Source organism: Sus scrofa, chromosome 3, assembly GCF_054392235.1.
Source record: "Sus scrofa isolate SSC_HxYL_T2T_F1_AM1 chromosome 3, Sscrofa_HxYL_maternal_Yorkshire_Landrace_v2.0, whole genome shotgun sequence".
NCBI classification, from domain to species: domain Eukaryota; kingdom Metazoa; phylum Chordata; class Mammalia; order Artiodactyla; family Suidae; genus Sus; species Sus scrofa.
The window spans coordinates 109104665-109131444 of record NC_139385.1 but is presented as its reverse complement, the minus strand read 5'-3'; the positions used below and the strand labels follow the sequence as shown (position 1 = coordinate 109131444).

Genomic DNA, 26780 nt, shown 5'->3' with positions numbered 1-26780 from the left:
TAGTGTCCTATTCAGGAATTCCCACTATGGTGCAATGGGATCAGCGGCATCTCTGGAGTGCTGGGATGCAGGTTTGGTCCCCTGCCCAGCACAGCGGATTAAGGATTCAGCATTGTGTAGGTTGCAGCCACAGCTCAGATCTGATCCCTGGCCTGCAAACTCCATATGCACAGGGCGGCCAAAAAAGAGGAAGAGAAAGTGTCCTGTTTAGACACATTTGCCAAAGGAGATGAAAATAAAGGCTTAAACAAGATTATATATTTTTTATTTAGAGTTAAATGACTTTCCCCAAAAATCTCATATATTACAGTTTACATTTATTTCTTGCTCGACTGCATGTTCTTTTTTTTTTTTTTGGCAGTTTTCACAGCCACACCTGCAGCATAAGTTCCCAAGCTAGGGGAATCAGAGCTCAGCTGCCGGCCTACAGATACAGCAATGCGGGATCTGAGCCGAGCCTGCAACCTACACCACAGCTCACAGCAACATCAGATCCTTAACCCACTGAGCAAAGCCAGGGATTAAACCCACATCCTCATGGCTACTAGTTGGGTTTGTAACCCGCTGAGCCACAACAGGAACTCCCTGCATATTCTTTAGAAACTTGGTCTTTCATTCTCCAGTAGAGAGACATCATTTTTTGATTATTTTATTTCAATTGTTCATAAGAAGTTTTCTATTGAATTTGAATTGTAGTAGCTATAATTAGCTGATGAAAGTTTAAACAAACATTTAATTTACTTCTGTCCATCATAAATAATTGTTCACATCCATGAGTCCGCACTAGCATTTTATGACAAAAATTCCTTAATGTCAGCAATTCATCTTTTTAGGCCAATCATGTGAAAATGATTGTAATTAGTGCAATAAATATTTGTACATTAAGCTACCTTTTAATAAGCAAAGCAATTTTTAAAAATGAAGAGTAAGATAATATGAAGGACTTGCGAACCTCCCTTTTAGAGTTAGAATTGTAGTCAACAATTTAACTCCCCTTACAGTTAAGCTTTTTTTTTTTTTTTTTTTTTTGTCTTTTTGCCATTTCTAGGGCTGCTCCTGCAGCATACGGAGGTTCCCAGGCTAGGGGTCGAATTGGAGCTGTAGCCACTGGCCTACACCAGAGCCACAGCAACGCGGGATCCAAGCCACGTCTGCAACCTACACCACAGCTCATGGCAACACCGGATCCTTAACCCGCTGAGCAAGGCCAGGGATCAAACCACAACCTCGTGGTTCTTAGTTGGATTCGTTAACCACTGCGCCACGAACGGGAACTCCCTTAAGCTTTTAATTTATGGTTGAATAAATGAAAGCTTGATTACCTGGCTTGCCACCCTAGTTTAGGATTCCATTCATTTTCATTGAAAGAAAATAATGTAAAATAGTAAGATCATAGAGAGTAAATAAGCAAATATGAATTTCATCAGAAACCTGAATTTACAGTTATAACTATTTTAATATACTTAACCACTCTCACCAAATGCTTAAGCAGGTAATTATGCATAGGCAGGTAATGATGTTTTTTAAAGACTGCATGAATATTTCATCAAATTCAAAACAGAAAGCACTATATAAGAAAATCAGATTCTAGAAAATTAACTCAACATACTGTGTGTGTGTGCAAGTGTTACTTTGAAAAAATTCCCAGAAAAGAGAAGAGTGTCTCCCATTCCTATTTATTTTTAGATGACTGTTTAATTGTGAAGCCAGTTTACATTTGAAGACATTTGGAATAATCTTATTAAAAACCAACTCAAACAATGTGGCTCATGTTTAACTCTTCAGTTATTTATCCATCAATCTCTTTAAGTGCTTCCTTCCTTAACACAGCTGTAGTTCAAGAGGTGGCCAGCAGTTGGCCTCCATTTCAGTGGATTTTCATGAAAACCCAGATTTCTTTCTGCAAACTTTAAAAATGTTGTATGCCTAAATAACCTTTTCATAACTTAAGAGCTGATAAAAAGCTTTCAAAAGGATCCAAAAGAAACACATTTTCTTTAAAAATGGAAAAACCAAACAAAAGGAAGCCACACACACTGCGGAGATGTTCTCCATAAAACATTCTCTTCAGCGGATCTGAAAAGTCTCCAAGGGGATCAGGGAACCACTCGGTTTGGAAGCAACAGTTGGGAACTCATAACAGGTTGGTTAAAAGCCATGAGGAGATCTTGAAAGCAGATTAGGTGTGGCTGAGAGACCAGGCACTGGGCCTTGCCTCATCTCCTCACTCCATTCATTTGGAATGTCTTCCACTGTACTTTCAACTGCACAGTACAGTTGTTCAAAAGCCTCTGTCCTTGGTCCTCTGTCCATTTATCCCGTTAAGCTCTTCCCTAAAGACTTCAAGCCCACTAACTATGATATTTATGAAGACAGCTCATAAATCCCATCTCTGTTTCTGTAACACCGCCCAAACTAATCCCCTATCTCCCAGTTCTGATTTAAGTATTTCCACCAGTATATGCCACCATTGCCTCCCACTCAACACATAAAAAACAAATTTATTCATCATTATCAATCTAGTTCCCTCTTTCAGTCTCCTTGTCTTTGTTAACATCAATCCTACTTTTCTGGCCACCAAGAATTAACCCACAGGAACAGCTAACTCACTCCCCAGCAACCTCCACCACTCCCATTCAGTTTGCCTCATGAGGCAGACTGCGTTTTTCAAAGATGGCCAGCACTTATCTCCCCATCCGACATGTATTCCTACAACATGATCTTGCCATTTTAACATCCAATGGTGAAGTCTAATTCCTCTCCCTTTGAATCTGACGGGCACTAGGACTCACTTAGAACCAAAAGAATGTGAATGAAGCCATGCTCTGAGACTTCCAAGGCCAGGTCAGAAAAGACCGTGCAGGTTCTTCTGCCAGGTTCTCTTGGAACAGTCTCTCTGGAGGAAGTCAGCTACCATAGAAGAACTTCAACTACCCTAAGATTGCCATGCTGAGAGGCCACATGAAGTCGCAACGAGGCCCTGTCTTCCAGCTACGCCACTCAGTGCCGTAAATGTGATTAAAGTTGTTTTGGACCCTCCTCGCCAGTTCATCTGCCATCTGAACACCATCAACTAAATTCAGGGGATACCCTGGGGAGAAGAATCACCCAGCTATGCCCGAATTCTTGACACATAGAGTCATGAAATAAAATAAGAGATGTCTACAGGTTCCCTTCTAAATATTACAAATATTACGTGTAGGCTTGTTACTGTGTGGGGCTGAATGTTCATGAGATGCTCGGTTCTCTGCCTCCATTCACAAAACTCTCACCACCTCAGCTCTAGACTGCTAAGCGTGATTCCAGGCTCTCCTCATGATAATCTGTCATTACAATCTATCCAATACTTTCAACTGAAAAACCACCTTGACACACAAACACCACTACCAACATCAATCTCATAATGTTTTACATTTGTAGAAAGTTTAATAATATTTATCTCACTTGATCCATAAAACAAAAGCCTGAGATATCTGTCAAGAGGGCAAACACTCCTTTTTGTACTTTAACAGATGAAGAGATCGGAGGCCAAAGAGGTTAACTTTTGTACAATGTCACTGCCAGTAAATAGAATGCATATAAGTGGAGTTCCCATTGTGGTTCAGTGGGTTAAGAACCCAACTAGTATCCATGAGGCTGCAGGTTTGATCCCTGGCCTCGATCAATGGGTTAAAGGAGCCAGCATTGCCGTGAGCTGTGGTGTAGGCTGCAGACGTGGCTCAGATCTGTCATTGCTGTGGCTGTCATGTAGGCCCACAGCTGCAGCTCTGATTTGATCCCTAGCCTGGGAACTTCCATATGCTGCAGGTGTGTCTCTAAAAAAAGGCAAAAAGAATGCGTATAACTAAGACCTTGTGTTGTAGCTTATTGCTATTTCTCTATGCTACGTGTCTCCTATGATCTATTTCAGATCAAAAATGTTCAGTGCCTCTTTCCATCTCTACTACAGCAAATCTGCTCTCTGGGTATCCATAATTTGGCCTTCCTCTATCCAGCTGTATGCTGTTGCCTACTAACTCTACCACCAGCACCACCACGACATCAGGCTCCCCTAACACTGTGGCAGGCTGCTTCCAGTCTCAGAACGCTTGCTCACAAAGTCTCCTCCCATCTACTTAAACCTTACTTGGGCAGCAGCATGAACCCCACCTCTACCATTATTAGCCTTTCCTTGCTGCTCTCTCTCTCTCTCTCTCTCTCTCTCTCTCTCTCTCTGCTAATCCTGTAAAGTTCATAAATTTCACCCAAGTTTTGACAATTATATTGGCCCCAGCTTGTTCAAGTGTCTTGGTCTCACGTTCCAAGCTTGTATTCAGCTAACACACATCCATATGGACAACGCTGTTTGGGTGCTAACAGCCAGTGTCTGTTCTGACCAGTCAGTGCCCATGAGATACTACTTGTTAAATATTTTGAATTTCATCCCTGCTTATTTTCCCAACTAAACCATAAGCTGTTTGAGAACAGAACCTTGTCTCATAAAGAACTACTATATCATCCAAACCAAGCCCAGTACTAAGCATACAGCTAGTGTTCAATAAATATATTTGCTAATTGATTTGAAGGGAGTAAAGTGTGTTGTGTTGTGAGAAAAATTCCTTAAGTCGTGTCTACACTGGAAAGGAAGAGGTGCAAAGATAACAAAATATTTTCAAGATCAGCAGTTTAATGTCAGGGATATTTTATAATGTATCACTTAAAGATACTCTGTGCAGCCCATAACTGCCAAAATGTTTTATGAATGTTTTTACCAGGAGTGTGAAAAAAATGTTTCAAAAATATTCAAGTAGATGTCTTAACGGCCCAAAATAAAATGTTTGCTGAGGCTACAAGGCTGGCAGAACTCCGCTTCATTTCAAAAAGTTTCCAGGCAATGGAAATGTTTTCCTGGAAAATACTACCTTTTATTTAGAGAACACTTGCCATGAACACTTAGTCATTAAGTAATTTAAGGTTTCCTCACAAGCTCTTTGTAGGAAATCTATTATATGAATGAATGAAATTATCAGCACCTATAATGTCAAAACAAATACACTTGGCTAAATGTATGAAATCTACCTAAGTATTTTCCCAAGTAAGGGGGAAAAGTCTTTTATACTTTTTGGTCTATTTACTGTTCTCTCAAGTTTTTCTGTGAGATAAAATTAAGAAGAAAAACACAAAATCCTTAAGTGTTTCTCTGTCTGTAATATACACAAATCAAAAAAACTGGAGGGCTTATTTCATTCCACATGCCAAGTAATTTTCCAACAGACAAAAAGTCATTTCATTCAATGAAAATAAATGGTAACTCCAGAGCTATTTTTAGCAAAATCTTCGAGTGTGTGTCAAATCCCCTTTCAATGAGAGAGTGACTTGGTTTGGACATTTCATTCCATCATCTGCAGTAAATCAAACAATGAAACCTAAGAAAACAATCTCTTTCATGAGTTTTGAAGCCAACTAAGTCTTAATTCTTTTAAACATCAAAAGATACAACTATATTCTACTTTGAGCACACGGTTTGTACATTTAGTCTTTTAAAATGTATACAAAGGGATATTTGCTTTGTTTTACCTGTTGAGAATTTCAGTGAGTTTCACAAAGCCAGTGTAAGCCAGTTCAAATGCTCCTCTGTGCCTGGATTGCAAAAGCTGTTGTTTAAAGTAATCTCCTATTTCTTTAACCTTTAAAACAAAATCAAAAATACATATTCAATTTATGCTTACACTGACAGATTCTTTCGTTTTGTTTTTTTTTACTTTTTTAGGTCCCCACTGCAGCATATGGAAGTTCCCAGGCTAGGGACTGAATTGGAACTACAGCCACTGGCCTATAGCCACAACCACAGCAACGTGGGATCCGAGCCACGTCTGTGACCTACATCACAACTCATGACAATGCTGGTCCTTAATCCACTAAGCAGGGCCTGGGATCCAACCTGCATCCTCAAGGATACTAGTCGAGTTCATACCCACTGAGCCACACTGGGAACTCCAACAGATGTGTTTACATCAGTAACATTATTTAGAGCTCAGGTCTAGATGACCAGCCATTTACCATCCACTATTCAACAGGCAGCATTTGAAGCATTTTTATAACATCACAATTAGTCCTCACAATAACTTCCATGAAAGAAGCACCACTGCTAGCTCCATTTTACAATGGGGAAAAATGAGGCCCAGAAAGGCCAAGTAATTTAGTCAAGGTCACCAGGCAAGGAAATCGTAGAAACAGAACAGAAACCCGGGCAATCTGGCTCCACATGTGGCCATCTCAAACTGCTACACTAGAAATGCCTCCTACGCCAGCTTCACAACCTTGCTGTGTTCTCTGTGCTGGCTCCTATCATTTAACACAAAGAGCAAATCACACCAGGTGACAACCGTCATACACCTAGGCCTAGGGGAAATAATTACTTTTTTCCTCTTCAAATAGTTTTTTTTTTTTTCTATTGTGGTTAAAGTATACATAAATGAAATTCAATATTTTAACCCTTTCTAGGGCTACGGTTCAGTGACACTCAGTACATTCACTTTGTTGTGCAACCACCATCCATCTACAGAATTTTTTTCATCTTCCCAAACTGAAACTCTAATCCACTAAGCAGGACTTTCCAATAATTGCTTTTTAGAGGTAGATAAATGTTAATGGCTATGCAGGATTTAGTGCAAACGGCTTCCTGAAAATTGACAGGCTACACTTTGAGACAGAACCATGGAATTTTCCAGAATGCTACCCAATTGCTTTCCTCCATGCTGCTTTTCCCCATGTAGGTTTAAACAAATATGACAATGTTATTTTAAAGACAGGACTGAGGGAGTTCCCATTGTGGCTCGGTAGAAATGATTCTGACCAGAATCCATGGCCCCGCTCAATGGGTTAAGGATCTGGCGCTGCCGTGAGCTGTGGTGTAGGTCACAGACTCGGCTCCCATCTGGCATTGCTGTGACTGTGGCGTAAGCGGGGAGCTACAGCTCCAATTCGATCCCTAGCCTGGGAAACTCCATATGCTGTGGGTGCCGCCCTAAAAAGACAAAATAGATAAATAATTAAATAAAGATAGGACTGACGATTAGTTGCTGATGAAGTTTTGTACAGCACTAACTATTAAACTGGTTAGGTTGTCTGAACTTTTATACTGTAAGATTTGGTGGCTTGAACAAGGCTTTAGAAATTCCAGTTGTGTATAAAACTCAGGACCAAAGCTACAACTGGCTTTCTCTTGATCCAGGTCTCCCCACAGGTCATAGAATGGTGAAAAAGCAAGCTAGCCCAAGAAAGCTCACATGTGCTTCTCCAGAAACAACTTCTATCTCGGCACAGTGAGTTGTGTCCGCTTCAGAGATGATAACCAGTAGAAGGTATAGTTAAATATGTGACCACAGGCAACTGTCTCAGTTTCCTCATCGATAACCTGGGAATAATAACAGCACCTGCCTCACAGACTAGGTATTAAAATGCATTAATAAATCTAAAAGCTCAGCACAGGAGCTGCCCATCGTGGCTCTGCAGCAACGAACCCAACTAACATCCACGAAGATGCAGGTTCGATTCCTGGTCCCGCTTAGGTGGTTAAGGATCTGGCATTGCCGTGAGCTGTGGTATAGGTCACAGATGTTGCTGTGGCTGTGGTGTAGGCTGGCAGCTGCAGCTCTGATTAGATCCCTAGCCTGGGAACTTACATATGCCACAGGTGTGATCCTAAAAATAAATAAATAAATAAAATGAAATAGAACACAATAAAATGCAATAAAAGCTCAGCCCAGGCCCTTAACTTATAAACTAATTCAATTCAATGTGAGCTCTGTCTGGGTTTCCAAGTAGAGAATAGATAAAGACATATTCTAAATTCAAAATATATATGATTATAGAAAGACAAGTGATACATGTAGAATCAGATATGAGATCAAGATAGAACCAGAAAAACAGCTAATGACAGAAGTTTTTAAATTCAAAATACATATGATTATAGAAAGACAAGGGATACATTTAGAGAAATAAGAATCAGATATGAGATCAAGACAGAACCAGAAAAACAGCTAATGACAGAAGTTTTTAAATATGATTATAGAAAGACAAGTGATACATTTAGAGAAATAAGAATAAGATATGAGATCAAGATAGAACCAGAAAAACAGCTAATGACAGAAGTTTTTAAATTCTAACGCTTTAATATCCCCAAAGAGTGACATGTTCCTCGGCTAGAGTTTTCAGGCGAAGATCTGATGATACCCCTCATTTTTAATATTGTTTACAGGCTACATACTACTAGGTGTCAAAAGCCAGAATAAGGGTAAGTCTTATCATTTTACCTTTGATACATAATTTCAGCATATATTTTCAACAATTATCAAGCCCTAACTCTGAAGTTAACACCCAAAACAGAGGTAAAGCTCAATAACCCTACAAAACAGGACAAGTAGAAACATGAGTTAACTAACTTGTTACAATGGTCATTTCCATTATTAAAGAAATACAAGATTTCTAAGAAGGTGTTTTAAGGCACAAAAAATAGAAACAGGGAGTCATAGAGATAGAGTCTCTCTAATATCCTTAATTTTTTTTTAATGTTACAGATATTAAAACAAACTTCAGAAAAACAAATGGCACTGGCAAATGCTTCTCTGTGGAACTTAAAAGGGTTCACAATCTAGTTCTTCAGTAATAGTTAGATTTTCACTGCAACCTTTACCTTAACTCCTTTCAAAGAGCCCTAAACCAAAAAGCATAAAAAATCGAAGAAAAATAGTACGACCCGTGTATGGTTTCACTTCTCAAGGGTAGACCTCAACCCTTAATAATCCTGGGCTCAGAAAACAGAATGAGGTTCTAAGGACACAGGGAGAGGTAGACAGCTTTTCCTCAATTCATTTTGCGCTTTAATTTCCCAACAAACCCACTTAGGTAACACCCAGGCTTATTATGAATTTTTCCCTTTGAAGAGAATATAAAATTTCTGTTAATCCGACAGTACTTACTGAGCACACTGTCAAATGCTTAGCAGCTTAGCACTGGATAGACAAAGAATAAAACAAGATGCCTGCCCTCAAAAGGCTTTCAGTTCGCAGGAAACCAATACACTGGGTGGTGCCCATTAGAAGCTTAACAGCTCTAAAAAAGGAAAATTCTTTTCTGCCTTGAAATAAATAATTAGAAAAAGCTTCATGGCCAAACCTTAAGTAAGATACACCTGGGTGAGCCAGTATAGAAAAGGATAATTAACATGAGAAGCTGGGATGCTAGAATGAATGAACAAACATGTATTAAGAACCTGCTACCTGCCAGATACTTACTGGGTCTTTCTATATGAATGAACACAGATTATGCAGGAGAATGATGGCAGCCCTGGCTGAGTGGCTCGAGGTTCATGCCAGAAAGACAGGCTTTCAAAGTAGGCATGTACCCTATCACCATGGGTGGGAGGAGTCAGCAGGGCAGTGTGGTCCAGGAGCAGCTGGACAGGGAACAGAGGTCAGGCTGACATCCTCTCCTTGGATGATCAGCTTACAGGGAACATATTTAACCCTGTAGAAACTTATGTCAATGGTTGAATCAGAAGAAGAATTTTTAAATTTAATTTAAAAAATGAAAAAGTCCTCTGAAAAGTCAACTCAATCTCCTTTCAATCTATTAGATACCACCAAGCTTCTATTTAAAGTTCACAAAACCGGAGTTCCCATCGTGGCGCAGTGGTTAACGAATCCAACTAGGAACCATGAGGTTGCGGGTTCGGTCCCTGGCCTTGCTCAGTGGGTTAACGATCCGGCGTTGCCGTGAGCTGTGGTGTAGGTTGCAGACGCGGCTCGGATCCCGAGTTGCTGTGGCTCTGGCGTGGGCCGGTGGCTACAGCTCCGATTCAACCCCTAGCCTGGGAACCTCCATATGCCGCGGGGAGCGGCCCAAGAAATAGCAGCAACAACAACAACAATAACAACAACAACAAAAGACAAAAAAAAATAATAATAATAAAGTTCACAAAACCTTTTAATATGGATGTTGTCTTTACAAAATATTCTCTGTAATAAATAATAAGCAATATACACCTAAGAATTTTTGAAAGGGAACTAATGGGAAAATGGAAAAAAGGGGCACAGATTTCTATTCTTTAAATTCTAGTCATCATCTTTTTACGTTCAGCATATCCTGGTTCTATCTTTTCCGAAAACCTATTTTTCTACAGGCAAATCGACATGCTTTATGGATTTACAGGGTATGAATTTCCACAGGGGAGGACAGCTACTTGCCACGTCTCCAGGCACCTGGAATTCACCAACAGACAAAATAAGGTGGCTAAATGCTCACTGAGAGCATAAAACCCACAAAGAACAAGTGTAAATACTTTTGTTATTTGTCCTTTATCTAGATAATAGAGAAAAATACAGTAGAAAAATCAAGGCTAACCGCCCACATTACAAATTAGGAAAGCCAAAAAGATTGAAGTATACAGCTGGGACATCTCTGCAAAGAGCCTGTACAGTGGTTAAGATCTGGGATTCCAGAACCAAGACGGCTGAGGTCAGGAACCCTACTCAGCCTCCTTACTAGTACTAGAACCTACGACGCATATAAGCATTTAGCAGAGTACCTGGCAGAGAATAGCAGTCAATACTGCTAAATGTCAATTTTTGTTTTGCTAAATGTTTATTTTGTGTCATCAACTAGTGAGAGTTAATCTCTAAACCTTAAATTTTACTTTAAGACACAGCCACTTCTTACAACCTTAGACCAGGCGACACGAGTTTCTAATTCCACTTTGGTTAAATGGAATACTTTGTAAAAGTTTCCGCTACAATAAGATAACTGATGATTTCCACTGGATATTCTCCACTACAGTGATTTCTTACTAACACGTGAGATTTCTTCAAAGCCCAAACATTGTCTTCCTACAAATGATAACAAAGACGATGATGGTTTTTGGAGAGAAAAATATCTTCCTAACAGAACGCTGATTCTTTGTTTTCTGGAAAATTCTTAACCACGTGGCATTTTAACGTGCCTTTTAGTCTGACTGTTTTAGATGAATTTCTGTCTTATATCCCCTATTATATACCTAAGCCCTTTGAGGTCAGAGAACCACATGTGATATTTCTTAATGTTCCCACAACATTCTTGCAGTAAGGCAGTCAGGAAATCACCATGGACTAAGTGATGTGATTACACGCTCAACCTCATTTCACAACTTAAAAATGGTAAACTTGCATACAGTACCGTTCAATTTTTAATCATAATTTCTAAGAGATAAACTTTGGTAAAAGAAAATATAAAAGCAATTTCTTTATGACTTAATGAATGAATGCTAGAAAACACAGATGCCACTTACAGTCCACTGACGAAAATCTAAAACAGTAACAAAAGTACTAAGGGAATGCATAAACTCAGCTAGACATGTACATCATGAAAACTACAATAGATTCTAAAGTAGGAGTTTTTTTTTTAATTGTTAATTTCTGGAGTTCCCGTGGTGGTTCAGTGGTTAGCAAATCTGACTAGGAACCATGAGGCTGCGGGTTCAATCCCTGGCCTCGTTCAGTGGGTTAAGGATCCAGCATTGCCGTGAGCTGTGGTGTAGGTCGCAGACGTGGCTTGGATCCCACATTGCTGTGGCTCTGGCGAAGGCCAATGGCTACGGCTCCTAGCCTAGTACCTCCATATGCCATAGGTGCGACCCTAAAAAAGACAAAAAATAAAAATAAAAAATAAAATTGTAAATTTCTAATAGTTGCTAATTATTTTTATTCATGTCCTTTCTGTGGCAATAATCACTAGGAAGGGGAAAGCAGATGTGAAAAATCTACTCAAAAGCTTCTTTTTAAGAATATTAGGAGAACTATATAAACATATGAACTGATAATCCAGGTAGAGGAAGTTGTTTAAAAAAATCAGTAGGTCCTGGATATCCCATATCCCAAGGAAAGAGGACCAACAATGTATCAAGCAAAAGCTCTACATCAGCAAAACATCCAGATACACACCAGTCAGGAAGCTGAGAGATAAGGTTGCACACACTGCTCACTCTTTAAGGGTCTCGACTTACATCCCTCAAAGCTGGTTTTATCTCTGCCTCTTGTACGGGACACTCTGAAAGAACCTTTCATGATGTGATTACAGCGCAGGGGAAAGTCAGACATGCCTCTGAATGAAGACGTTTCCTCTGGGTGAAGTTGCAGAGGACACACTGCTTCACAAGGAGTCATCTAGGGAAATGGATTGTTTGCTAAAAGTTTAGTAGCAAGTTGCCTGACTGTCCTGTTGCGTGCAAAAATCTGGTTGGCTGTGGGAAGCAGGGAAAATTAAATTTAAAGAAAAATTAAATGAGCCATTCAGAACAAAGGGGGCACTGTGTCGTGTCAGAACGCAGCCTGGGAAGCAAAAGAACTGGGTTCCTGTCCCTGAGCTGCCACAAACCAGCTTTGTGATCTTGGGCAAATCAGGTAACGTCCAAGGGCTTCAGTCTCCCCTTGTACAAGGGAGCTGGATACTATCATCTCTGGGCTCCTTCCAGCTCTAAGGCTCTGTGACTACAGCTCTGAATACGCAGAATTACAAACGTGCACCAGATCTTCTCCTCACACTGCAGCAAAAATCCCCCAATTAGAGGCTCACTACCTGCTGGCCTGTTATAAACTACATTCACATTTGAGGGCTGAAGATGTTACTCCTGTAACCAAGGGCTGTAACATCAGCAAGTGAGTTTCAAAAGAAATCCTCCCTGTTGTCTACATGAGAGGCCCCAATTTTCAAACTAACAGAATCCTGTTACTTTTCCAATGGTGAAGGGTGAGCGGGAAGCAAGAAAAGCACCAGACTGAACATCAGTATTTCAGGTTGTAAAGAAAAGCTTCTTTTGTCCATCAAGAGAAAAGATCAGTTATTACGATTCTTGGGGATAAGAAATCCATGTTCCAAATTCTCCCCCCACAACAGGGAGCATTCCACCTGCAAGTCACTCCAGCGACTATCTGCAGGTCTGTTATGGTCACATTCACCGATGCTGCTGACTTAAATTAGTAGCTTTTCCTCCTGGTGCACAGAAGACCTAGCAATGCCAGGGCGACTATGCCCTTGGAAGGAAGGGAGACCTTAGGTATGGCCCTGCCACTCCAGAGTAAACTACTTTCTTCTCTGTCATTTATTTTAACTTTTTGTTCATCTTTTTAAAGTTTTCTTGAAGTGTAGTTAATTTACAATGTTGTGATAATTTCTGCTGTACAACAAAGTGATTCAGTTAAACATAAACACATATCCATTCTTTCTCGGATTCTCTTCCATATAGATCATCACCGAATACTGGGTAGAGGTCCCTGTGCAATACAGCCAGTCCCCGTTGGCCAGTTATTTTATATGCCACACTGTGCACATGCTAATCCCAAACCTCCAATGTTGCTATTTCCATCTCTTAAAAGTACTGATACATGGGAATGCGTTTAGTTTAAGTGAATTTCATGGAGCAAAATTTTAATGTTTAAAAGCAGGAATTCTCTAATAATATGAATAATGCTAACGTCTTGATGACTTTCATTTCTCATTGACTAAATGCTCCTAAACTGAGGCATTTTTAAAGTAAAATTTAGCATGATCAAGCCTAAAATTTTCCACAGAGGGCAGAGTTTCAGTGTCAGAATAGTGCTATCACACACACTCTTAGGCACTCATTCAGTCATGAATTTCCTCTCAAGCATATATATGTGGGGTCACCACAGAAATGGTGACGTGGAGAGATGATCTCATTAGAATGGAAACGGGCATTTTACAGAAAAACAAGATTTTATTTCTTTCTCTTTTTTTTTTGGACTTTATAGGGCCGCATGTGTAGCACATGGAAGTTCTCAGGCCAGGGCTCAAGTTGGAGCTGCCGCTGCTGGCTTACACCACAGCCATAGCAACTTGAGATCCGAGCCACACGTGTCCTCATGGATACTAGTCTGGTTCTTTAACTGCTGAGCCACGATGGGAACGCCTATGGATTCTATTTCTTACTCAAGAAAACAGTCATTAGAAGAGTTCTTTGGTTTATAAGAGCCTCCCTTCATTACTGTTGTTGTTTTTACAAATAGCTATTTTATATTAATTTGCATTTAAAAATTAATTCACAATTTTAACATGGATATCCCACATAACTTTGTAAGACTGGGGTGCTCTGTAAAGGTGTCAAGGCAAAATGATTTTTGCAGGACGCTTTCAGGTCTTTCTCAGCTACAGTAAAAGAGAAATCTGTTTCCTTAATTTTTTTTTTTTTTTTTTTTGAACACTAGCCAACAAACCCAGAAAACTGGATATTTTAAGTTGTCCTTGAAAAGTTGAGAAGTCAAGGGGCTCTAGCACATGTTTACTTCACATCAGTGAAGTAATCATTAATCATAGCTGGATTCCTCAGCAAAGATGTTGGCATTGGCACTCTAGCCAGTCACCGGCAATGACTGCAAGTAACTCTAGGTCACTGACGCCTATTTGATTTGGAAGAGAATAAGGAACATAACGATGCTGGCAGTGTCCTGTTCCCTTTCGCCGTCCTCCATCTCAGAGCCTTGCAACATCAGGGGCCCAGCTGTTATCCAGATGCAAGCACATCAGCCACAGAGAGTGTGAGAATAAAAACATTAGCAGTATTTCCACGAAACCAGTCACATGGTTATTATAGAAATAATGAACATTAGCATACTACAATATTTGTGTTGTTCTTAAATGTTGTAACACCCGATGGAAGAAATCATCTTTACTTGGAAAAGGTTAAAAATGAAAGAACATGTTATATATCTTTGCTGGGAAATGGTGGGAAATGGATTTGTTGAAGCCCTATGGAAAGGAAGAGGGAATCAATTGAAAACAGAAATCTAATAAATCTAAAATATTTCTAAATGAAATGCTTGTGGTAGACTAATTTCTTGTAAACACAGCACTCAAGTTGCCTGAAAAGTCCCAGATGGTGAACTAACTTTGTGGTCTTAAAAATAAAAGTCAGCCAAAAAAACCCAAAGCAACTACAACTTTATCATCATCAATGTAGAGGGAAACAAGAAATCCATAATCAACTAACATAGTACTTTTTTTTTTTTTTTGCAAAATTTGATGGGTATGTGAAGTTTTACTAAATAGACGGTCTCATTTCAATTTAAAGTTTGTGTGTGTTAAATAGAGAAATAAAAATTTAAAATGATCAGATTGAGGTTAAAAGTGAAGTAAAAATCTACCATTATTTAACATAACTTAGAAAAAGTACAATGTTTCTAAAAAGGCCACAGTTTTGAAATGTACTGCAAGGTCTAATTTCTACACTTTAGAGAACTTTCTTCGGTTGACATCTGTAAGATTTTATTCAAGAAGAAATTTTTAAAAGTTTTTCAGGTGGGTGATAAATAAAAGTTTGTGATTTATGCCTTGACCAGAAATTAAACCAGGTGGAATAAACATCTACCCTACCTGCTCCACTGTCAATAATCCATCAGGAGATTCTGGCACAGACCGCATGGGGAGCAGCTGGCACAGGGAGCCTAAGAGTAAAGCGACTTCCTTCATGCTTCGCCAACAACATACCAGCACCATTTGAGCAGTTACATCACATGTTTTTCCTTCTTTACCTTAAAAAAAAAAAAAAAAAAAAAAAAAAAAAAACTATTGCAACATTCGCCACTTGATTACTCACATCCCAGGTTTCTCAGAACAAGCTTATTCATAATTTCCCCAAGAATAATCAACTTGAACAAACCAATTTGTCATATGCTATATTTATTCAGGAAAAAATAACAAACATTTGTTGGGCATGTGCTATGAGTAGGAATCACGCTAAGTATTTTTTTAATGCACTATTTTCAAAGTAAATTTAAAAATAGAACACAACACTATCCCTCAAACCGAAGTCTAACCTTTGGAAATTAATGCAATAAACTCTTTCTGTCCCTCAATCATCTGTAAAATATGACTCTAATAAATATATTTCATTATTTGTTTTGGTGATGGGGGCTGGCTGCCATATCAGTAAAAGAACAGGATAGGACTTTCAAAATATTATTTAAATTCCATGGTCAATAAGCTATAATAATCCTTATTCTCTTTTTCTAGCTTTCGTAGTATTTTAGTGCTGATATTAAAAAAAAAAAAAAAAAAAAAAGCCATTAAATCTAAAAGTCAAGGAGTTTCTGTTTTGGCTCAGTGGTAATGAACCCGACTAGAATTCAGGAGGTCACAGGTTCAATCCCTGGTCTCGCTCAGTTCGTTAAGGATCCGGCACTGCCATGAGCTGTGGTGTAGGTCACAGACATGGCTCAGATCCAGCATTGCTGTGGCTGTGGCGAAGGCCGGCAGCTACAGCTCCAATTCGACCCCAGCCTGGGAACTTCCGTGTGCCGCAGGTGTGGCCCTAAAAAAAATAAAAATAAAAGTGAAGTTAACAAAACAATCTTTATAACATGATCCCATTGATCTTTTAAAAGCCCACTAAACTCAAAGGATAAATGTCCATACACTTAAATACGTAAAATAGGTCTAAAATGATATACACTAAAAAGGGAAGAAGTGGGATTGGGGAGGAAATAAAGAAATGAGAGAAAACAAAATTAATTTGTTTTTAGTTCATATTATTTGCAACTATTGTAACAAGCATACATTACTTCGTTTAATTTTAGAAAAAAAAAAAGTTTTCATAAGACAATATCTCCATCTAGTGGAAGATGTAGAATACGTTATAAATCAGTAAGATATTACTGCTTCTGATGACTTTTTACAGCATGACAGAAATTATAAAAGAACAACTAATAAGAAAACAAGCAGTAAGAACTTGAATTCTGGAGGCTTGGTACAACAGAGTAGATCACATTTTACTGAGTCATAAAGTTTGTTTCCTTGCAAAAGCAGCCTGACTAAGGACTCTCACAGCTGAACCATATCACTGGGAGGAGCAGACTGCTGCCCAAACCTGGGTTCACTGTGCACATCACTGTTCCACCATCACCTGGCCGTCAAGACAGGTTTCAGCACCAAAGGCTTTTTGTTGAAGCACCTTAAACGCTGCACTGGGGCACATCATTTTCTGGTAAAAATCTTATAAACTCATTCCCTAAAATAAATCATCTATAAGCTCAAGGAAGACTTTATTTTCTAGAAATGTCCTGCACACATCTGCAGCCTCCAATTTACTATACAGAAAGGGGGCATTTTGCACCTTTGCACGGATGATACCTTGAGTATCATAGTCACTCAAATACTGACTATGGTACTGATTTGATATATACATACCTTTGACTTCTGCAGAAGTATCAATATTCGGTACACTGGCATGCAAGGCCTCCAAATCAAAGCTATCACAGTCTTTCAAAATTTTGGCTTGATTGAAATAATCATTAGTATCTCGTGGCTGAATCTCATTCAGAATCGTCTGTAAGCGGCTTGCTGACTCTGAAGGAGAGAGATGAGAGTATAGAAAATCCCTTTTCCATATCATAGGCAGATTTGCCTTGAGCATACTTCCCCTCAAAATTTTTGTAATTTTCAATGCTTGATAATTAGCGCTATTAGAAGGGGCTCACAGGATGGATAATGTGAAAATTATTTATGTCAGATCTTCATGACACTTGAGTGTACTTTTAAAATATGGCAAATATTTTAAATAGGGTGAAGACTGGACCAAAAAAGACAACAGAAACTATCCACAGGACAAAGGCTGCCCATCTCACTTAACCTTGTTCTTCTTCGTGTTGTCTAAGAATCTCAATCAGATGAAGGAACGGTAACGAATTGCAATTAATTTTAAGAAGAAACCCCACTACCAACAGAAACAATCTTTTATAGCCCAGAAATATCATGAAGACTCCACATTTGACTTTGAAATGCATATGTAATATACTGCTTTCTAAGTATGATTTACAGTCCTAGTATTATATGAAACCTCATTTTCATTCCTTAAGCACTCCCTAGATTTGGAAATGTAAACTCCATGAATGCAATTCTTTGTTCATTGCTGAGTGGCCAGTGCCTAGAACAGAAACTGGCTCATGGCAAAGATTCAATAACATGGGCTGAAGGAATTTATGGATGACTAGGTAATGAAGAGCTAGCCAGGCTCAGATTTTTTTTCTCCCCTTTTTGGCTACACTGCGGCATGTGTAAGTTTCTGGGCCAGAGATCAAACCCACGCCAGAGCAGCGACCCAAACTGCTGAAGTGACAATACCAGATTCTTAACCCATGACACCACAAGAGAACTACCAGGCTCAGATTTTAAAAGAAAAGTAACAAGTAATTATCTGAAAACAATCAACGAATCAAAGAACTGGTATTTACTGTATACTTATTCTATACACCTATACTTTAGGTATTAAGGGAAACACAAAGATCCAAACTGCCATCATAATGAATCAGCCAACACCTTATGCTCATTTGTGGCTTCCACGACATTTTGCCAAAAACAAATTTCAACATCTATGAAAAAGTAACACTGGCCCAAAAAGAAACCACAGAAATAATAAGACAAAAGAGGGATGATCAGAATAAAATTTTAAGAAGCCTACCTGTGGCTATCAGGGAGACTTGTTTCAAAGAATTCAGAATGCATGGCAAATGATATGGGAAAGATATAAGAAAAAATGAAGACAACCAGAAGAACAAAGAAAAGGCAAAATTAAGGAAAAGTCAGTGGGCCATAGACAGTTTTTGAGACTGACAGATACTTTACTAACACACAGAATTTTAGCATACTCTGAAGGGCCCACCCGCAACTGTGACAATCATTCAAGATTTCTCATCCAGAATATACTGGTACTTGCCTGATTCAAACATTAGCTATAAAACTGAATGTTCCCTATTCCTGTGCGCTGTTGAAGTAGGAAAACTAAACCAACAAATTTTAGTATTTAGACTATCAGCCAAAACAAAGAAATGTGTCTTAGTATCACAAACCATCACCAACTTTCAACTCATTTTTAGTAAAGAACAAATCGTAACATTTTCTATACAACCACACAACTCTAGATTGCTTTAATTACAGCCCAAAGTATTGTGTTGTGTGATGCAGTGCGTGTTTAATAACTCAATGTGTTTTGAATATGTCTCTCATTTGTGCTTCAAAATGCATTCACAAAACTTTATTTCAATACCAAATGTAAACTTACTTCATGAGTTTCTAGGTGTTCAAAGAACATTCATGTTAGTATCTAACTTTTTTTTTTATTTCTTTTTAGGGCTGCACCAGTGGCATAGGGAGGTTCCCAGGCTAGGGGTCGAATCAGAGCTGCAGCCACTGGCCTTCACCACAGCCACGGCAATGCCAGATTCGAGCTGCATCTGCAACCTACATCACAGCTCATGGGAACGCCGGATCCTTAACCCACTGAGCGAGGCCAGGGAGCGAATCTGTGTCCTCATGGATACTAGTCAGTTTTGTTTCCGCTGCGCCACAACAGGAACTCCACCATGTTAGTACATACCTTTAATGGCCAATCCCTTCAGCCCCTTGTAGTACAGGTACAGTAATCCCCCCTCCCTTTTATCCACAGTTTCAGTTACCTTTAGTCAACCACAGTCTGAAAATACTAAATGGAAAACTCTGGAAATAATCCATAAGTTTTAAATTGCACACTGTTCTGAATAGCATGACAAAATCTCTCCATCCTACCCAGGATCCCTGACCAACCATATCGTCTGCAGCTGACATCTGGCTATCAACCTCGTCATAGCTCAATGATCCAGGATCACTTAATGCAGATAATCCTCCTTCTGACGCATCGCCAGGAGGTCAAGAGAAGCCTACCACAAGGCCTATGTCATTCACCTCATTTCATCTCATCGTGTGGGCATCTCATCATCCCACATCATCACAAGAAGGGTGAGCACAGTGCAGAAAGATATTTTGACAGAGAAACATAAAAGAGACCACATTCACATAATTTGCACTACCGTACATTGTTATAATGTTCTATTTTATTACTGGTTACCGTTGTTCATTCCCTTACTGTGTCTCATTGATAAAGTAAGTTTTACCATAGGTATGAATGTATAGGAAAAAACATAGTCTGTGTAGACTTTGGTACTATCTGCACTATCAGGCATCCACTGGAGGGTCTTGGAAGATTCAGGCCTCAGGTAAGGGGGGATGTGGTATACAGAGGCCACCAAGAGCATCCCAGGCGCTGAATTCACCTCTACTTTCACGAATTGTTCCTTCAATGATTTTATCATTATAACAATTATTCATTGTATACCTACTCCTGCCAAGCACTATACTAAGCGCAAGGGAGGAAAATACAGGCGGTACCCTTACTAAACTGCAACCACTCCGTAAAGGAGAAATCTATGGGAAAGGGAGGGTGCTAAGAGACAAGACCGGCAAGACCATGAGTGAAACTCTTACAGGCCCTGGTTACTAACTAAAGAAAGGGAAGAGGAGGTGGGCAGAGCACAAGGGTTAAGTAAAGACTGTGTGTAACATGATGGATTATATGATTAGAAAAGACTACCTTGGATCGTAGTAAAAAGGAAATGGGAGGAGAGAAGAGTAGAGGTGGGGAACCTAGAGTTGCCCAAACGAGAGAGGATAAAAGCCTGCAGTAAGGTAAGACGACGCAGATAAAAGGAAAAGAGATTTGAAAGCCATTTAAGGGGCATCACTGAAAGAATGTGGAGACAGGCTAGATGGAAGGAGCAAAGCAAGCAGCCCTCGGCTTCTGACTTGCATAAGTGGGTCTCTGGTAGGGCCATTTGCAAAGAAACAGGGGTTGGGAAAGAAAAGATAGAAAGTTCATGAGCTCAATGCTGGGCATTTTGAGTATCTCCTCCAATTTTTTTTTTTAATTAAATGTTCTTTGTACGTCAAATGGTCTTTGCCTATTCCAGATTCCTAACAAGTTGCTTTCTCTGACGGATCCCCATCAACTGCTCACCTCACCAATTTCTACTGCCTGTTCCCCGAGTCCCAGTCAGAATACAACCCTGGTAGGCTGGACTCTGAAATGAGGTCATTATAAAACCCAGAGGAGGGAGTACCTTGCTCATCATCTGGCTATTTATTTCTTTTGGGTCTTTTTTAATAGTTAAAAATATTCCTAAATATTACTAAAAAGAGCAGTAATATCACCAATCCTAACAATAATTTCTCTCCCCCCCCCCATTTAGCCTCTTTATCACTCCAAAGGAATTCTTAGGGGAACCATACAATCATTCTAGCTTTCTCTGTTTACTGACCTGCATCAGTGTCCATGGGGATGAGGCCTTCTGGGGAGGAGCTCTGAATGACTGGGGACACCACAGCGGAAAGCCTGTAGGACAGCAGGAGCAGCTTCCCCACCACGGCTCTCCACTCACTCGCCAACTGCAGGCTGCTACAACAAGAATGGCAGGGAAATTTATACTAAAACCAAAAGTAGTCATGTTTTCAAAATGGGAATTAATAGATAAAAGGGATGGAAAGAATACGAGGTTCAAGATTGTGCTATGAAATACTTAAGACATAAAAATACGTGTGTATGTGTACATTTTTTAATCTGATTTTTTAATTACTTTTAAGGCAATGCATTCCTTTCCCAGATCATACGCCAATAAGAGTTTCAAGCTCAGAAGAGAGTATTCAGGAGAGCTGGGGATATACTTACTTCAGAGCTAGCTTCCGCAAAGCTCCAGTTATACAGTGGACTCGCCCATACATTGGAAATGATGCTGCAGCTTGAAGCAGAGAATTTTCAGCCTGAGATACTTCTTCCTCAAGATTTTCCAACAAGCATTTGATAACTAGAAAAAGCCAACAAAATATCAAAATAACGCCAGTTTAAAAATACGTTTGTGGAGCTCCCGTTGTGGCTCAGTGGTTAACGAACCCAACTAGTATCCATGAGGACACAGATTCAATCCCTGGCCTTGCTCAGTGGGTTGAGGATCCGGTGTTGCCATGGGCTATGATGTGGGTCACAGACGCAGCTCGGATCCTGCGTTGCTGTGGTTGGCAGCTGTAGCTCCAATTCAACCCCTACCCTGGGAACCTCCATATGCCACAGGTGGGGCCCCAAAAAGACAAAAAAAAATAAGTTTGGAAATAGCAGAACAGTTCTCACAAAAACACCCGACTCAACTGAACTTTATACTAGAGGTTTTGAATGAAAAAAAGAGATCTTTCAAAGTTATCCAGCCTGTCATCCACTTCCAGTTAAGGTAAGACTGTCTTTCCCCTAACTTCCTGGGTCCATTGACAGCATTCCTTCTAGATCATGCCTCCTAGACATCCTCTGCCTGGGTTATCAGACCCTAGGCCCATGTGCCAAATGCTATTTCGACAGATTTTTTGAAGTAAAGGCTTCCCTGAGATAGGATTCACATAGCATACAATTTATAAACTGTACTTGTCAATGTTTTTGAGGATACTCACAGCGATATGCAACCACCACCACAGTGAACTTTAGAACATTGTCCTTCTCCCCCTCAAAATACCCCACCTGTTATCAGTCAGTCCCCTCCCTGCACCCCTCACCTTCCCCAGCCCTGGGCAAGCACTTACAATTTTCTGCCTATTCTTGACACATCATATAAACAGACTCACAATATGTAAGCTTCTTTCACGTTAGCATATTGTTTTCAAAGTTCACCCATGTTGTAGCATGGATTAATATCTCATAACTTTTAATGGTTGAATAAAGTCCATTGCACATATATACCACATTTTATTTACCCATATATCAGCTGACGGACATGGAAGTTATTTCCACTTTGGGGCTATTACAAATTATGCTGCTATGAACATGCATGCACAAGTTTTTACTTAGATATAGTTTTCATTTTTCTTAAGTATATGCCCATTATGGATTGAATGTTTGTGTTCCCCTGCTCCCTTCAAATTCATGCTGTAACCCTAACCCCCAACGCAATGGCATTTAAAGGTGTAATCTTTAGGAAGTCAGTGTGTTTAGCTGAGGTCATGAGTGCAGGATCCTCATGATGGGAGTAGTATCCTTATAAAAAGAACAGCAACCAGAGTTTGCTCTCTCCTCCATGTGAGCACAGAGCCAGAAGGCTACTGTCTACAAGCCAGGATGACGGGTCTCACCAGGAACCAAATCTGCTGGCACCTCAATCTTGACTTTCCCAGGCTTCAGAACTGTGAGAAATAAATGTCTGCTGTTTAAGCCACGCAATCTATGGTATCTTGTTCCAGCAGCCTGAGCTGACTAAGACAATTTCCAAAAGTGCAACTATAGAGTCATAGTGTAATTTTTATGTTTAACCTTCTAAGAAACACCTAGACTGTCTTACAAAGGGGCTGGACCATCTTACATTCCCAACAACGGCGTATATGAGGGATCCAATTTCTCCACATCCAGATACACACTCGTTATCATCATTTTTTTTTCTTTTTTGAGGGGGGCCATGCGTGTGGCATATGGAAGTTCCTGGGCCAGGAACTGAACCTGCACCACAGCAGCAACCCAAGCCACTACAGTGACAACCCTGGATCCTTAACCAGTTATACTGCAAGAGAACTCTTATCATCATTTTTTTTTATTATTATAACCATCTTACTGAGTGTGAAGTGCTTTCTTATTGCGATTCTGATTTGCATTTCCCTAATGGCTAATGATGTTGAGCTTCTTTTCATGTTTATTGCTCATATTCATCACTTTTGGAGTCTACTTAAAATTTGGATTTCTTAGATTTAAATTTAGATTTTGGAGTCAATTTAGATTATTTTTATTTTTTTGCTATTTAGGGCCACACTCTCAGCATATGGAGGTTCCCAGGCTAGGGGTCGAATTGGAGCTACAGCTGCCAGCCACAGCCACAGCAACATGGGATCCGAGCTGCGTCTGCGACCTACACCACAGCTCACGGCAACACCAGATCCTTAACCCACTGAGTGAAACCAGGGATCGAACCCGCAACCTCATGGTTACCAGTTAGATTCATTTCCGCTGTGCCACAATGGGAGCGCCCTCTATTTAGATTCTTTATCCATTTTTTACTCTGGTTATGTCCTTTTATTAATGAGTTGTAAAAGTTCCTTGTATAGTATAGAAACATGTCCCTTAACAGATAAAAGATTTGCAAATATTCTTCCCATTTTGCGGACTGTCTTTTCACTTTCTTGATGGAGGCCTTGATACACAAATTTTCTAATTTTGATAAGTCCAATATATCTATTTTTAATTTGCTTGTGCTCTGGGTGTCATATCTAAGAAACTATTACCAAATTCAAGATCGCAAAGATTTATACCTCCGTTTTCCACTAAGAGTTTTATCATTTAGCTCTTGCATTTAGGTCTTTGATCCATTTTAAGCTAATTTAATATGGTTTGAGGCACTGGGTCTAATTTAGTTCTTTTGCTTGTGGATATCTCAGCACAGCAAATGTCTCCCCTCACCACTCAGGAGAGGGTTATATTTTAACTTTTAGAGTTGTGTATAGGCAGAAAATTATTCATATTTAGACTATTATATAGAATTCCAAAAATCAACAGAGGAATGACAAACAACCCCACAGAAAACTGAACAAAGGACACAAAAAGGCATTTCACAGAGGGGAGTGTGAATAGCTTATAAACATGTAAAGAGATGCTTAATTACATTAATAATCAGAAAAATGCCAGATGAAACCACAATGAGATACAATTTGACATTTTGCTAAATTTTAAAATTTGACAAAAGGGAGTTATAGTAACAATGGGATGCATCACAACTGTCATAATTTATTGATGGGTGGGAATGTAATCTAAAAATCTATTTGGTATCATCTAGTAAAGCTGAAGATGCATATACTTTATGACTAGGCTGTTCTAATTTTTTGTTTAAACTCTTAGACATGTGCATTAGAAGATAGATACATGGATGTTTACACTGGCATTGTTTTAGTTAGAAAAAATAAGTCCATCAACAGGAAAAATTGTAGTAAATTGGTATAATACATATAGTACTGTTTATACACAATTCAAAATCATGTAAAAGTAAATAATATCTTGTTTAATAACATATACATAGTGGAGTTCCCTTCATGGTTCACTGGTTAAGGAACCCAACTAGGATCCATGAGGATATGGGTTGGATCCCTGGCCTTGCTTAGTGGGTTAAGGATCTGGCGTCGCCGTTGCCGTGAGCTGTGATGTAGGTTGCAGATGCGGCTTGGATCCCGCATTGCTGTGGCTGTGGTGTAGGCTGGCAGCTGTAGCTCCCATTAGACCCCTAGCCTGGGAACTTCCATAGGCCGTGGATGAGGACCTAAAAAGCAAAAATAAATAAATAAATAAATAAAGTAAAATCTTGATAGAAACAAAGTGAAAGATTAATAGGACACAGAGGACAGTAATTATATGGTGGAGGGAGGGAGCTAGGATAAAGAGGAGGCTTTAAACTTATGTCCTTCTTAAGCTGGGTATTATCACTTGGTTTGGGGACAAAGCTTGCAAAATTTTTCTATTATTACTATTTAAATACTATATATATTTAAACGCTCTTTTTATGTTTGAAATATTTCATACAGTTTTAAAATGTCTTGAATTTGAAAGCCTTTCCAAGAAGCATGAACTCTTTAGTTCACCCCAACTGCAGACCTTGTCCTATCATCTTACCAGGGTCTCCTTTCAAACCCAGCCCAGAAGCAATTAGCATTGGGTACATGTCACCTTCCACGGAACTGTCATCTCTCAATTCCCACCTCTATGGCCACATTTCCACCAGAACTATCCATGGCCTCCTATTTTCTCCCATTGTTAGTTCTCTTTTTTGTAACTTTTCCCATCATCTTGGAGAGAATAATTTTCAACTCTCTTTCTACACCTGACTTCTCTTTTGTTTAATAAAAATCCCTATCTGTCCTTATCTAGTACAATTCCAAAGTGAAGATTTGCTAGCATAAAATTAAGCACATCAATCCCCAACAAATATCTGCTTGAAATCATGAGATCTAAACCAACTCAGACCCTAGGTTTTGGAACTGGTTATATGGAAAGAATAAAAGGTAGGGGTCTGACAGCCAGTTAAAGCATAAACCCCCACCAGACAGAGGACCTCCGCTCTGTATAGAATTAACAAGGTTATAGTCACAGTAAAGTTTCTGCAGAAAAAAAAAAAAATACGCTTTAGGTAGAGAAAGAGGTCATATTTAAATTAAAGTTTCTATTAATGGACATTATTATTTAACATGAACCCTCTGTTTAGAAATAATATAGTTGAGTAAGCTATTTACTTGCAAAGAAGAAAGTCATGACATACGTAGATGCTGGTAAACTCTTAAACCAAAAAAACCACAGAGTAAATGTTTAACCATTAGATATCTTAACCATATGAAGAGTGAGAGAGTAAGATACTAGTTTTGATAAATAAGAGCAAAAGGTCATTTACTCAATACGAACCCATTAATGTGTTACTTTCCACCACAGCAGCAGACTTATCTCCATCTCCACGGGCAACCCGCTGAGTTTTTAAGTAGACAGACAGAGATGACGGCAGAGCATTCTGCCAGATTAAGAAATTCAGTAGGTAGGAAGCTGTTACACAGTCATAGGGCTTGGTGCTTGTGCTGAGCTCTAGTGCTGCCTGGAATAAGCCTTGTAGTTTCTCTGAATCCTAGGATAAAACACAGACTCAGTAACTGTCACTGAAACATTTCTGAATTTAAAGGAATAAAACGTTTAAAACCGAGATCGCCCAGCTGTAACTCAATATGAACACTAATTCCCGTTCACCCTAAATATAAGCTAGAGTTTTTATAGTAGTAATTAATGGTTATTAGTAATCAGTTCTAGTAATGAAGGTCTTGAAAATAATTCCAGTTGGGAAATTAAATATTGATATAGCTTTTTTTTGTCTAAGTATCTCTTTCTTCACCAAAAGTATATT

General features: G+C 39.3%; 1 protein-coding gene across 9 annotated transcripts in view; it reads right to left on the bottom strand.

The window, feature by feature from the left end:
* THADA (THADA armadillo repeat containing) overlaps positions 1-26780 on the bottom strand; it is a 324726-nt gene that overhangs the window by 259984 nt on the left and 37962 nt on the right. For 6 of the 9 annotated variants that reach the window (XR_014842042.1, XR_014842044.1, XR_014842041.1 and 3 more), the window contains 6 exons: positions 26294-26507; positions 21557-21692; positions 21150-21286; positions 17212-17370; positions 15400-15557; positions 5557-5666 (listed from right to left, as the gene is read on the bottom strand). Coding sequence is in view for 4 of the 9 variants with exons in the window: in XM_085019406.1 (XP_084875532.1) it covers positions 5557-5666; positions 15400-15557; positions 17212-17370; positions 21150-21286; positions 21557-21692; positions 26294-26507 (914 nt within the window). In the remaining 5 variants the exon portion in view is untranslated. The remainder of the gene's footprint in view (positions 1-5556; positions 5667-15399; positions 15558-17211; positions 17371-21149; positions 21287-21556; positions 21693-26293; positions 26508-26780) is intronic. The other 3 variants (XR_014842043.1, XM_085019407.1, XM_085019409.1) reach the window with 1 other exon arrangement.